This window comes from Acipenser ruthenus, chromosome 21, assembly GCF_902713425.1.
Source record: "Acipenser ruthenus chromosome 21, fAciRut3.2 maternal haplotype, whole genome shotgun sequence".
Classification (NCBI taxonomy): domain Eukaryota; kingdom Metazoa; phylum Chordata; class Actinopteri; order Acipenseriformes; family Acipenseridae; genus Acipenser; species Acipenser ruthenus.
The window spans coordinates 19313685-19329308 of NC_081209.1; the positions used below are offsets into that span (position 1 = coordinate 19313685).

Here is a 15624-nt window from a genome sequence, read left to right on the forward strand (position 1 = left end):
TAACCAGGGTGGGGTGCACCTCTGTATGGCTGCTGTGTGTGGGAGGCCATGGGCTGCTGCAGCACTGTTTGCTGTTTCATGGAACGGAGTCTCCTGCCAGCCATGTAGAATCAGAAGGAAGAAACATGTTCCTGGCCAGGCCTCTGTGTGAAATTACTGAACAGGAGCCAGCACTGGGGGGAAGGGGGGATGTTGAGCCCATACGCGCTGATCCATTGGAGAGAGACTTCATACAGTGTATAGTCATCTGTTCCAGATTAAAATGGAGTTTAATGAATCATCACATAAATCTACTAACAACCGTTCTTGCTAGCAGGGAACTCTTTATATACTAATTGTATAGAATCGTGCACTTTTTAACTGAGTCTGGTTAACCTTGCACAAGCCTGCACAAATTAAACTGTTTCATAAGGAACTGTCACTGAAGTCTTCCCTGAAAACCAATTTGCACCCCCAATTTTCCTGAAATAATTAGAGGGGCAGTTATTGGGGAATGGAATCCTCCAAACACCTTGCAGACAGTTGAATCAGTGCTTCCCTGGTTGTCCATGATGGCCCTACGCCCTATTGACATTGTCCAAATGATGTATACCCCTGTATTGTTTTGTCACTATGGGTAGAAAAGGGTTTTGTTTTAAGTTTCTTGTGTATATTTTTTGTATGGTTTAAGGGACCAGTCTCCTAATGCAAGGAACAGAAAATTCAATCTGTCTCACTGGTCATGATAAGACTTGATGCGGTTTATGTATGTTGGTGGTTTAATGCATCAGTTATTCACCTCCAGGCTCAAATGCAGCAAGTGTATAAGCAGCACTGCCCCTGGGGAGTCATAGCAAGGTGAAAGCCCCCTCTGTATACCAGGGCCTATAGAGTGCAAGCAACTCCTTGTTAAAATTCATTGATACCTTTATATACAGACAGAGGTACATGTTAAAAAATACCGGTACTTTAGACACTGTTGCCAAGACCATTATGAACACAAATAAATCATATTATTAAAACTGCAGCAATCTTTTCTTATGTGCAATTCTTACATATGTTTCATATTCTTTGTAAAAGGTTATGAGGCATAGGGATTGTTTGCTATCATGTAGCGTAAATTTTGGTGTGTAAAAATGAGAAGTAACCTATTTTAAGAATTCTCAGGCATAGGCTGCATTTTATTCAAAGACCTCAATAGATGGGAACACTGAGTCTGTTACACTGACTCATAAAAGAACCAATCTGGTAATACTGTAATAACAGTTTATACAGTAGTTTTTTCCATGGGATGATGTATAATGTACTCCGTTCCGTTCTGGTTCCTGCACTAAAAAAAGGACATTCTTTCCTTGGAGACAGTCCAGTAAAGCATTGATCCCAAGGCATTTTACTTATTAAGCCTAGATCCCTTATAAAAGTTTACCATAGTAAAAGCATAACAAAGTTTAATAAAGCATAGAGAAAGCCTGGTAAAGCCTAGCAAGGTATGGTAAAGCATATTTGTAACCGTGGCAAACCAGGGTAAAAATGCATAGTATAACCATTGGAAAAGCATGGTAAACAAATAAATACTGTGGTAAACTTGTATAAGGGAAAGAGGGTTCCTTGACAATAATTTAAGCACAGGACAGAGACCTGCTGGAAACTGAATGCAGACAGGCATTGGACAGAGGGCAGGAGACCCTTTTTTACACAGCATATGGTCAGGAATGGGTTACCATGCAATCCAATGACTCATTGGGATCCTTTAAGAACTGACTTGTTAATTTTCTTATGTTCTTATGAAATCTCTCATAAAATAAAATAAAATATTTAGAATTTAAAATCAACATTCAAAAACTTAATGTTGCTTTATCACAGTTAATCTCAGTCTGTACTACCCCAAACGCCTCCACAGCCAGCCACATGTGCTTAAATAAATTAAAAACGAGTCTAGTCAGCAAATTTTGGAAGAGTAACCGTTGAGAAAACACTGCCTTCCCCCTAACCCTCCTCAACACAAAGACCCACTCATTCAACTGTCGCCAAATGAGTAAAAAGTTCCAGCTTTTACAACAGTCTCACAGAAGAATAATTGAGTCTTCCATGAGCCGTTTATAAGTGTATAAAATTACTGCTGTGACTTATTTTAGCTTGCTGAACACAGCTCCCCCTTCATGCTCCATGTTGTCAGAGGTCTGCTGTTTATACGGGGGGGGGGGGGGGTTCTGATGATGGCTTACATACCTCACTAGTGCAACTGAAGCTCCTTTTGAAACAGCCTCTTTCTTCATTTTTATACAATGTGGCTGTTCAGGCTTCCGATTTTTTTGGTTCTTTCTGCCATTAGTTGCCCCAGAAAACCTCAGTGAGCTCCCCATTCACAGTTCTGTGAATGCACCTCAATCCATTGGTTATCCATTTCAGGACAATACTGATACCAGTTTACTATATCAGGAACACAATATTTTCCCATAATGACTTGATGGGCGTTTATTCAATTGATTTAAAACAGTGCAGAGGCTAAATACTGTCACTTTTTAAATCTTTAAATGAAGGGAACTCTGTGAAAACTATCATCTATAACAGTGTGCAAGCTTGTTTTGAATATTATTTTTCATTTAGTAAAATGTCAGGTTTGGTCCTATTTTTTATTATTTAAACAGTTTCGGTATTTAGATTCACCACTGGTTAGATTAAATGAAGACCCTACGTCCTGCTATGGGTTTAGTTATTATTATTATTATTATTTATTTCTTAGCAGACGCCCTTATCCAGGGCGACTTACAATCTTAATCAACAGTTTGGTTTTATCCAAGGTACGCAATCCTATTTTGAGTTTTTATGTGAAGCTGCTATAACTCAATAATTACAAAGCTATGGGACAGATTGGAAAGCAGCTATGGGGAAGCCTTACCACTGATCCAGTCCTACGTCTCTCTCCCCTAGCTCATGTTGTAAGTAGGCAACATGGATAATATATCTGGGGGAAATGAAGGGGAGAATTGGCCATTCAAAGAAAATGGAGGGAAAATAAGTTGCAGTGCCCTTCTTTTAAGTTCTATAAATATACAAAAGCCAGTCATCAAATTATAGCCATCTGCACTGGCTCGACAAAACCCAGCCTCCTGCATGCACACAGTGACTCTCTGTTTCCATGAAGGGTAGAGGTGAGGGGCTGGTCTAGCTTCTAAAGTTTAGATTGGAAATACTTATGTGACAGCCAGACATTGTGGTGGTAACAGACACTTTCAAAACATAATCAAATACCATGGACTCTGCCTTCTGTTTGTGTTTTAATCCAATATCAATCTGGCAGAAGATTTGGCCAAAGAGCCAGTTATTGAAAGTGCGTCTATCAGCTGAGAAGAACAGAGTTCACTAGGCTTTAAAGGACTGATCATTGAATTCACCCCAGCAGCCCCCCTCTCTTTAAGGACTCTTTAATTGTGAAAAGTGATGGTAAGCTGTGATAAAAGGATTTATACGGGACAGTCAAGGCAATTGTCTAATGTGTTTTTATTGATGCAATAATAAGATGTCATTGACCTGGTGTCTTGTTAATGAAGTTCCATCCCTTGTATGTGCTTTGGCTGGGTGGCTATGCCCATTGCAACAGCTACCCCAGTAACATCTAGAATGTCCTGACTTAAAACTCTCACAAGCAGGGACTGGCATGTTTCTAAAGAAACTTAATAAATTCAATGACAAATGAATTGACTAAATGTGTTTGTTTCAATGTCCTCATACTAAAATAAACGGAATAAATTCAATGATAAATGTTTCAACTATAAATCTTTCTCTGTGTCTTCAGACTTTTTAAAGTTTCTTTTAGTATTTCTAAATTAAACTACCTGTGGGATAATGACCTCTGTACTCTGAACCCGATTGTCCGAGGCGATCTGTAAGGTTTATAATTGTATTTTGTATGGGGGTAGTCAAGATACAACGAGACATGTGTGTGTTGTCTGTTTTTAAGAATGTTTTCCTTTATGTTATTGCCTGTAGATACCATATTGACAGATAACTGACCTGGTATTATCTTAATTATCTCTGTAATTGACCTGTTTTTTTTTTAAAGTGAATATACTTCTGTTGCGGTCTTACCACAACTTCCTTGGATAAACCCTGAATCATTTAATCTTGGACCTGGAACTGCTGTTCATTACAGAAAGGTTTGAAAAATACCATAGGGACATTATTACTATGTCAGTGACAAATTTTTAGCAGAGCTATTAGCAAACCACATCATAGCCATTAATTGCAAGACAATGGATTTGGAACAAATAATGAGCAGTGATCCTGATTGCAGCGTCAGTGTACAATGTATTGTACTGTTGTTAAGCTGCCATGCAGTTACATCCTCTTGTCTTTTATATCAACTTTATAAATGTATCAATTCACTAGCTACTGACACGATGTGACACATTTCATTACTGAAGTATTTTAGAAGCAGTAACTTAAAGTAACAAAAGTATTGCAAAGTAATTCTGCTGTAGTACTACTATTGTATTGTTCTGTACTCAGTTAGGCACATGTACCCAGTACATTAACACATCACGGATCTCTTTTTCCAAGTACATTAACACATCACAGTTCTCTTTTTCCCCTCGGAAAGCAAGTAGTGTTCTCTAAGCCAAAGTGTTCTCTAAGAGAACACCCCCCTCGAAATGCAAGCAGTGTTCTCTAAGCCTGTGTTCTCTAAGAGAACACCCCTTGGAATGCAAGCAGTGTTCTCTAAGCTGAAGTGTTCTCGAAGAGAACACCCCTCGGAATGCAAGCAGTGTTCTCTTAGTTGAAGTGTTCTCTAAGAGAACACCCCTTGGAATGCAAGCAGTGTTCTCTTAGTCGAAGTGTTCTGTAAGACAGAGTTGACCACCAGACACAATATGCCAAGGCCAGTCACAATATGAATCAGTAAATACAAAGGTATTTATTACTTATGTCATGATGCACGTGTGTCAATATTAGAAATCAATAGAATAAGTAAGAGAAAAGTAATAGGCAAGCATATGTTAATAAATTATAATAATAAACTAACTGACAAAGTAAATTAACAAAGCGCTCCTGCATATAGTAAAAATGCAGCTGCGGCTCTAACAGTAATCATGAATACCAGAATTAATTTTAACACAATGGTTATTAACACAGCACCTCTTCACCCATTAAAAAAAATGCAGCAGAAGCTCTAGATTACTCTTGCCATGACAAGTCAGTTTTGAAAAGATTAAATAAACCATTTGAATTTGAGTTTGATGATGATGAGTTATCAGGTTATAAAGCAGTATTGTATCAGTTTTGAATCGGTTAGCAATGAATCGCTATCGATGCCAAAAAGGTGTTCTGTTTTTTATATATATATATTTAGTCATTGCCAATTGTTTTTATTATTTTTTCCCAATTTGGAATGGCCAATTAATTATTTTGAAGCTCAGCTCACCACTACCACCCCTGCGCTGACTTGGGAGGGGTGAAGACAAACACACACTGTCCTCCGAAGCGTGTGCCGTCAGCCTACTGCTTTTTTTTCACACTGCGGACTCACCATGCAGCCACTCAAGAGCTACAGCGTCGGAGGACAACGCAGCTCTCGGGCAGCTTACAGGCAAGCCAGCAGGCGCCCGGCCAGACTACAGGGGTTGCTGTTGCGCGGAGGACACCCTGGCCGACCTAAACCCTACCCCCCTGGGCAACGCTTGGCCAATTGTGCACAGTTGGCTGTTGAAAAGCCTGGACTCCACGCAGAGCGCCTTTACCGGATGCGCCACTCGGGAGCCCCCTTAAAAGGTGTCCTTTTAAGCAAAGTTCCTGTTTCTTTAGGCGGAGAATTTACAATGGGACAATTCTGTTTTGCCACAAGGTTGTTCCCTAAGCCAAGTGTTCTCTTAGGATTTGTTTCTATATTTATTGCAGTAAGGTTGTATTATAGTTTTTCCACAAAAATAGCAAAGCTTAGTGAAAGCACGTTTTAAACATTCATGAGGTGATAGAGAGCAGATTATGTTTTCTAAATTGGCCCCACATTTTAGCGTTTGAAGTATCTATAGAACAGCTCTTGAAGATGGCTTCCATCCATTCTCTGTTCAGCTTGCTGTTGTTTTAGCTGCAGAGTTTTTTTGGGATTTGTCCCAGAGTACTTCCTCAGAATGTGATTAAACCCTGAACTTTAACACTGCCGGCTGCTTGGTGAACGAGGGGGCTGCTGAGAAGCCTGTCCTTCTTGGCTACAACTTAGGAAAACCATGACAGGGATGAGCCCTCCAAGAGCTACATCTTTATTTAGGAGCACATGTAATGAGAAAGCATTAATTTCCTGAGAGCTCCGAATTTCTAAAAATGTAGACCAGGCCAGTCTGTGGGCTAGCCATAAGCCATAAGATGCAAAGTCATGAGAATTATCTAGAGCAGGATAGCCACTGTATGAACTGATGTCATGCACCACAAGTAAAACCTTGAGAGATTATTTAACTAACTCACTCTAGTGGTTTATAATATGCGCTGTTTCTAAATTAGATTTCCTGCCAATGTTAGAATACTGTTCTGGTATTTTACTTTGGGTCCTCCTTATATTAATTTATCAAGTTGCTGGGACAGATTCCAAGTGGGGACAACATTGCTTCCAACAATGGCTTTTTCCATTTAATGAATCTCGTCTGTGTCCATTATCTTTCCCCTTCTGAATTACCGGTATTATTGAACAAGCTGTGCCTTATTTAAACAAGTCTAATCAAATCATTTCAATAATAACTGCCTTTATCAGAGAAACTAAGGAGTCAAATTCTATAAAGTAAATGTAATTATTACTGTGTACAATTCACGAAAACAATGAGCCATTGATAATATATAATCAAATAACAATGTATTCAAATTACAAGACTAGAATTAAGATGTGTAATCTCTGTGTTGTTGAGTTTTTACTGTGTCCTCGGTATTCACCATGTCTTATGTCTTGACCATGTTTTATTTATTGTCAGTGTCCTACTTCGGTGAAAGTTTCTGCAAGATCAAGGCCACCCATGATGTAACTTCCTTCAACCTCTCGCTGCAGTTCTTGACCAGCAAACGCAGTGGGCTTCTCTTCCTGGCTGCTGGGCTCAGCGACCACCTGCTGCTAGAGCTCAGGGATGGACATCTGCAGGTAAAGGCATACTTTTAACTAGCATAGGTGCCGGGTTTGTAAACTTTTTGGTTGTGCCCAGGGGTCAGAGGTCAGATTCCCCTATACTTGAGTTTAGGAGAAAAAAAATGTAAATAATCTCTTTAAAATCTTTGTTTTTAAATAACAAACAGTTACATTTTCAGTAAATCCAATATCTATTAGATAAAACGCCTACCTATAAAATTCTTCATTGTGTACTATAAAGTGGTGTATATAGAGGATAATCAACGAAGCTCCATTGAATATGGAATGGGTTATTTGGATGTTAACTAGTATAAATGAAAATACTGACATCAAAATGAATACATGGGCTTCGAAGGATAAGTATGGGTACTGTCTGTCTGTATTTTCACTGCTGTTTCACTTGAGGTGTCGTGGGCTAGTCAACGAAACACTGAGGATGGAAGGTGCCCACTTGAAGACCCCAGAGATGTACCCTACTTAGCTCAATCCAGACGGTTGTCATGCTGATGCGCTGGGGAGGCCGCATTGTGGTTGATCCCCGGAGCCAGCATCGCAGCCGTTGTGTGTGCTGATGCGCCAGGGAGGCAAAATAAGCTGATCCCTGGAGCCAGCATTACACTTCAGCCATTAACACCAGACAGAAGGATATCTACATCATCATATGGAAGGAAACGTAAATGGATGGAGACACATATGGATCACATTAGTTTACTGTAAAGCTACGTCTTAGTTGGTGCTTATCTTGGCGAGAGCCGAGTTCAAATCAGCATGATGTTTTAACATCTACTGTCGTGTAATGGAAATCATTTATCTTACAAAGCGTGGGTGCACTTGAAGTAGTAGTTATAGAAGTAATAACAATGAGTTGACATTTGCTTTTAGTAATCCTGATGTTTCATTTTGTGCATTGCTATAAAATTGGCTTTATTGTAAATTACATCCAGACTTGTTCTTACATTAGTGTTACAAAGTGAATGGAATACACAGTATATCATGTTGACTAAAAGCAACGTGATTAGAAGACAGGGAATTATATACCATTAACATATTGCAGGAAGCATTGGGAAAACAGACGGTGGTGAAAAAGTTCCACATGCAAACCAAAATATACACATGGTTAAAAAATTATTTAATTGCGATATCCTCTTCATGTTTCAAAGTATAATTTTTTTTGTCTTTCTTGTAGGTACATTTGGAGTTGGGATCTGGTGAAGTGGTCCTAACATCTGAGTCTGGCCTGAAGCTCAATAACCTTGTCTACCATGACGTGACCCTCACTTTGAAGGAGAGATTGTTGACCATGGTGATCGATTCATTTTTCTCCCGCTCTGCTAAGCTCCCTAACACCCAGCAGGATCTGGGCATTGACCTCGGATTTTACTTGGGAGGAACAGGTAACCAGGAGAGGATACCCTATCTGGAAGGATCTGCCCCTCCCTTCAGGGGCTGCCTAAGTGACATTGTATTTAAATTCAATGATGTTGACCTCTTAGCCTTGGAGCATGAGCAATCCGAGTGTCACGAGATCACCAAGGGCTGCAGCGAGGAGTTCCAGGCTGGGGAAGGAGATTCAATCCGCCTTGTCAGTCCCAATTCGTTTGTTGCCTTCCCGACTTGGAATGCACAGGAAAGCAGGACACTTGAGCTGCTTATGAAGACCACACTTGAAGAATCACTTTTGCTTTTCCATGCTGGGCATCAGACAGACTTTATAACCTTAGGACTAGTGGCTGGTTACTTAAGAGGGGTTGTAAACCAAGGCAGCGGGGCTGTAATCCTGGACAACCCTTTTGTTCAGGTGGCCGATGATCAATGGCACAGAGTCAAAATCAGAATTGACCCTGGCTCGTTTGAGATCACAGTGGATAGTCAAGCCTCCGGGGTGTCATTGAGTGGCACTGAGAGCTTAGATCTGAAGGGGAATCTATACTTTGGTGTTCTTGGGAAGACGGTTCAGGACGATCTGAGGAACACTGGGGTCTTATATCATCTTGGGGATGTGACAACAGATGACTCTTTCGTTGGCTGCCTGGGAGACATAAAAGTCAACCATGAAGAGAGAAGCCTGCGGGATGTTCTGATATCAAAGGACATCCAGACCACCTGTAATGAAGAAGACTATGGGGACTATTCAAGCGCATATGACGAGGAATCTGTAGTTACCCCAACTCCGAACTCTGACGTATTTGAGTTTATAGATGTTGACTCTGATTGCCACCCTACTGAAGACATGCCACCTGTTTTTTGGAATGTCACTCAGCTCTTAAAAATTATCCCACTGATTGTCCCTGAAGGCGGACAAGCCTTTTTGGATTTAAACAACCTCCAACCCACTGTGGACCTGAACAGCATCGGCATCAGGCAGTCCCAGATTGTCTTCACGCTGCAGAAGGACCCTTGGCATGGTCATATGGATTTAAATGTAAACAACTTGAATAGAAGACAAAAGTTCACCCTTCTTGATGTGGTCAATAAGAAAATCAAGTACATCCATGATGGTTCAGAAAGATACATGGATCAGCTTCTGTTTGATGTGGTGGCCTACAGTACAGGCTTCCTTCCTGAATGTTTGGCAACCAAGCGGTATACACTTCCCATACAGATCACACCCATCAATGATATACCACAGCTGAACGGAGGAGACATTTGGATCTCAGAGTACACACGCACACGCCTCGGTTCCAACTTCATCCGCGTAGTAGATGCAGACACCAGATGTGAGGAACTAAAGCTATTAGTGACTTCTGGACCCAGTAAGGAGGAGGGTTATTTAGAAAACAGGCAACAACCAGGGCAGAGCATAGAAGAGTTCACATGCATGGAACTTAAAGATGGAGACATCTACTATGTACACAAGAGCGGAAGCTTTGCTCAACTAAATATTCAGGTCTCTGATGGACGCGCAATCAGCCAGCCAGCCACGTTCAATCTCAGTGTCAGAAAACCGCAGATGGCACTTGAAACAAATACCGGCCTCATCCTGTCCCAGGGTGAAGCATCTGAGATTGGTATCCACAACTTGGCAGTGTCATCCACTCCTCAGAATGGGGCCATTGTGTACAATGTCACCAAGCCCCTGCATTTTGGAGAGCTGCAGAAACTGGAAAATGGAGAGTGGAAACACGTGAGATCCTTCCATCAAGAAGATCTGAGGCAAGGCCATTTGAGGTACTTCAGCACAGACAGTCGCGATTATAGTGAGGAGGTGGTTGAGAGGGTTCAGTTTGATGTACAACTGGGCCATCTGCTTCTGAGGAACAACACCTTCTTGATCAAAATCAAGCCCTCAAGATTCAAAATGGAAAAACTGGTTCCACTAGTGGTTGAAAAAGGAGGGCAACAGGCTATCACACTGGAGGAGGTGGAGGTGGCCCTGAAGGGACAAAGTGTTGAATACACCTCCTTCAAATATATGATCGTGAAGGCTCCTGCTAAGGGTAGTCTGCTGCTGCTGCTGGATCGAGAACTATTTGAAGGAGACACTTTCACTCAAGAAGATCTGAGAAAAGCTCATCTCAACTACAAGGTTAGGATCCACAGAGCTGTGGAGATTGAGGATGAGTTCCAGTTCCAGGTGTTTGTAGATCAACAATACTCACCTGTATACACCTACCCGATTAGGATCCTAGCTGATCCAGACGTACCTGTCCTAATAAATGAGGGACTGACTATCATAGAAGGTGAAGAAAAAGTCTTGACTAAAGACCATCTCTGGCTTCAGAGTAGAAACACAACACATTTTGTGTACCGGGTCATTCAGAATCCTCAGTATGGACGGCTTATCAGGGAATCTCCAGTTGGACAGCCAAGGTTTGAAGGGGCAGTCAGTGTGTTCAGTAATGAAGACCTGCTCTTGGAGAGGCTGATCTACAAGCATGATGGGTCAGAGAGCAGTGAAGATGAATTTACATTTCTGGCTTTCGAGCAGACCAAAGAGAGCTCTCTGGTCCAAGCCTTGTGGCAAGATTCAGTGAAAGGAGTGTTCAAAATCAACATACAGTCCAGGAATGACCATGTGCCAGTCCGTTTAGTGGACAAGACTTTCAGTGTTGTCAGAAACGGTCAGCGTTTGTTGACCACAGAGGACATCCTCTTTGGTGATGAAGATTCTGACTTCAATGATTCCCAATTAGTCTATGTGCGGATGGGTATTCCCTATGGCAATATAGTGTCAGCACAAGATAACTCCCAGTCACTTTTTCGTTTCACCCAGGGGGACCTAAGGGAGAAGAAGGTGCTTTTTGTGCACCAGGGTGCAGATCGTGGCAGGTTTCAGCTGCAGGTATCTGACGGACTTCACAAAACTACAGCCCTGCTAGAAATTCAGGCCTCAGACCCTTATCTTCAGATAGCAAATAACACCATGATTGTTGTCGACCAAGGTGGGTCCAAGAAGCTGGACAGCACCATCTTGAGCGTGGAGTCCAACATGGATATCAGAGACCCAAAGGACATCAAGTATGAGGTGGTTGTGCCTCCGAGAGAAGGGGAGATCACAGTCAATGGACAGGAGGCCATGTCCTTTTCCCAGGACAACCTCAGGAAAGGGATGGTGTCATACCACCACAGCGATAAAAGTCTAAGCTCCAAGGACTACTTCGAATTCACAGTGAAAGCCAATCAGGTCACAGTAGAAGGAATGTTCAAAATAAGGATTTTTAGGGAAGGCTACCAGTTACCGCCTAAAGTAGTGAGAAATGAGCTGATCTACTCCTTTGAAGGAGAGCTGACTGAGATCAACCAGGACCTTCTGACGGTAGGTTTACTTTTTTTTATTTGCTCTTTAGAAAATGGTAAATGGAAAATGTAACTCCTTAATTGCGTTGAAAAACTTTTTCACGGAAGCTGTTTTGGCCAACTAAATAAATAATAAAGTACAAATATGGTCTCAAGAAAATGAACAACTCTGCATTATATTACCATTCTTCAACACAAACACAGATGATTAGTGTTTTGGTCTGTTTCAGTCTAGAAGAGTTATAAAAAGCATATTAGTAACCTATGAGTTAAAGCTATGGTCACTCATTTCTTTCACACTTTCTAATGGCACATTATTCATGTTGTGTCAATAGGATATCATTGAGCTTGTTCTACTCATTTCTTCATGGTGCTTATTAACAGTGTGCATGCTTATTAAAATCACTTTATATGGATGGGTTACCTCTAGGTACCTCTGTAGCAGAGATGAGCTATTCAGCATGGGTTTGGTGATTTCGAGATTTGTGAATTAAATTACCTAGTTCAGGGAGTTTCTGACCTGGCAAATTGGCCAGGAGAGGAGGGCCATGGGACCTTAATACCTACTTAACAGGCAGAACATAACCACATTTTAATGCCTAAGCTGAACAGAGCCCCCTAACAGCAATAACCCTGCAAAATGAAGTCTTACCAAGGTAATTATCTAGCCCAGGGACTCCTGAGACCCACAGTATTGCTGTTTGAAGTATCCCATTTTAAGTTTGTTTTTTGATTGTATGGGTTGGAAAGGTCTGGAATCTGTAGTCTTAAGTAGGAGCAGGTTCAATCAAATGCAGCATAGTGATGTTGTGTTTTAAACATGCTACATGTTTAATGGGCAGAATACTACGGAAGCTGTATCTCAGTGACGTCGCTACTATTTATTCTACTATATAGTTTTTTAGTTAACTAAACTTTTTTTTGTACTATTATTATTTATTTACTTGTTCATCCGTTTGTATGACTCTGGTAAGGCTCTATTAGACAAAAAGTTAGACAGCTTTGATCTAACCCCATTAACATATACTATTTATTGATCTGTGCTTAAAAGTACAAATAACTCTTATAAAAGGTTACCACAGTACATCTGCACAGCCATTTTGCAGCTTTCCCATGCTTTTTCCCATGGTTCTACTATGCATAGTTCACCATGGTGTGCCATGTTTTTAATATGCTTTGCCATACATCTCGGGACTTTACAATACTTACTTACGCTTTGCCATGCTTTCACTGTGCTTTATTAAACTTTCCTGAGCTTTTACTATGGGAACTTTTATAAGGGGACTCAAATGAAATTTATTCTGCATACCATTCTTGCTGTCCATCTCTTGGTATTTAATTGAACTGGCACTTTATAAACCATGTTTGTTCATCTAAGTCTATAATAGATACTGTCAGTAGGAGTACAAACATTAGCAATATTGGTGTATTAGTTTATGCAATGTAATTAAATGTACTTCAAATGCGTTTCAGGTGGAACATGCTGATTTCCTACCCTCTGAAGTTGTTTATTACATTAAAGAGCCTCCCCAGCAAGGTCACATTATCATGCTAGTCAATGACTCTGCCGCCACAGCAGCCCCCAGCTTGTATGACACCCAGTCATTCACTCAGGAGGACATCAACAATGGCAGAGTCATCTACATCTCCAAGCTGGGCCAAAAAAGTGACGCCTTCACGGTGGATGTGACCAACGGCATTACCAGCGTGGAAAACATCCAAGTTCTCCTTGAGATTATTCCTAACATGATTCCCCTCCAGGTGAAAAATATTATGCTGATGGAAGGGGGGTCCAAACCACTGAATAAAGACATCCTCAGAGTGTCCGACCAGTACTACAGCAGTGTGAACATAGACCTCATTGTAGATGAGCCACCCAGACACGGCGCTCTTAGGTATCCAGCCAGAGATGAGTATGTGGTGTCCTTCTTCACTTGGAATGAGGTACGTTATCAATGGGTTCTGCTAGTCTATATTAAACCTGGTGCAAGTACTTTTCCACTTCAATTTTAGGCCAAGCCCCATTATTATTAGATATATTCAGTTGAATCAAACACAAAAGGGGACTATAATGCTCTTAATTGAAATGTTCATCCTTTTGTGCCTATAGAATCTTGTTGTGCAAGATTTTTTAGGAAAAATTCACAAACTTGAAATGTCATTTTAATATATATTTTTTGTGTATATATATATATATATATATATATATATATATATATATATATATATATTACTATTTTATATCACATTATGTGAGAATGTAACCTTTCAACTCTGTCATCCCTGTTGTCTTTGTCTATAAGAGTAAGTTGAAAGGTTGAAAGGTCAAATGATTTAAATGGAATGAGATAGGCTGTTCTAATCCTGCACTTTTTTTCCAAATAAGTTCAAAGCAGCTCAAAGCCAGGTAAAAGCATAGTTGGAGAAAAGATGAACAAGGGAGGAACAGAACCACTCCGAATGATTGCAAACACAGTGACACAGTAATAGAAATGTACAAAGTTTTTACCAAAATATGTCCTGCCCTTACAATTCAATTAGTGTGTACAGTTCTCTTACAGAATAAGAGAATCTTTTCATTTCATTTTCATTTCAGAAATGTTTCTTTGGGCTGCAGATTCTGGTTTTACGATTAGATATTTAATGTAATATTTTTTAAACTCAAAATTGCTCTTTGCATCAGTAGATCTTGTTCTTAACTGTGGTGTATACACAAGAACAGAAAACAACGTCTAACCCTCAATTAAAACCGCATAGAGCAATGTGGAGCCTATAGTTTATCCTGGATTAAGACCATTTTATAACTGATGGTTGATTAGAGTTATATACAATGGAATGCACTTTGAAATCCACTAGACCATCTATCATCTCGGATGGTGGGACCTGTGTTTACTTTATTGTGGTCAGCCATCATTCATCTTTCATAATGGATAATAATTACCCAATGGCGTTTTGGAATCAATGTAATTGTACATTATGATAGGACCCACAACAAATTTATAAACACAATCCATAATTATTCTTTCAAGCTAAATATGCTTTCCTGGCATATTCCTTGAATATCAACAATTTTAATATCCATTTCAAATACAGAGTAATTCTGAACCAAATGCATTTTTAATCAAAATAATTTACTTAAAGTCTTATTAAGTATGGTACTATTAAAATGGTGGTGGTTTAAATGACATTATACCGATTCTTATACATGTGATTAGCATTTCAGAATGGAGACAGACCTGGGAGGTGACCCCTACTCACAGCTCAAAAAAGAAAGAGGGTATTGTGTGTGGGACAGGCAGCACAGGAGATGGGCGCTTTCTGTCTGTCTGTATCTGTCTGAAACTAATGTACAAGCCTTTCATAACTGCTCAGTGATTGAGAGCATTGCAGAACAAAGGCTTTCTTTAATACAACCCAGAGAGATTCATTTTGTGAATACAAAGTGTGAGCTTATATTAAAAATTACACATGTGCAGCACTTGAAAAAAGCAATTTGAAAGGCATTTTGAAGATCATCCCTACTCTGTATAAATCTGTAAAACACTGAAGGAAACCTTTTTAATTTCAGGTGGACCAAGGGCTGATCTCCTACCATCATGATGGCAGCGACACTGAATTTGACAGCTTCACACTTATAGCCTCGGCTTCTGAGATAGACAGGAACAGCAGACCGGTGACGGTCAACATTACTATCATTCCAGTCGACGATGATCCTCCCAGAGTTACAGTCAATACTGGATTGGAGGTAAAGTGAATCAGTGCCTTGAGTCCTACTTAATCTTGCAAGCCACGGATATAGCAAG

General features: G+C 40.3%; 1 protein-coding gene across 1 annotated transcript in view; it reads left to right on the forward strand.

Annotated features, from left to right (window-relative positions):
* LOC131699103 (chondroitin sulfate proteoglycan 4-like) overlaps window positions 1-15624 on the forward strand; it is a 54974-nt gene that overhangs the window by 23046 nt on the left and 16304 nt on the right. Inside the window, exons 2-5 of the mRNA XM_058994919.1 lie at window positions 6936-7099; window positions 8271-11840; window positions 13295-13765; window positions 15390-15566. Coding sequence (XP_058850902.1) covers window positions 6936-7099; window positions 8271-11840; window positions 13295-13765; window positions 15390-15566 — 4382 coding nt within the window. The remainder of the gene's footprint in view (window positions 1-6935; window positions 7100-8270; window positions 11841-13294; window positions 13766-15389; window positions 15567-15624) is intronic.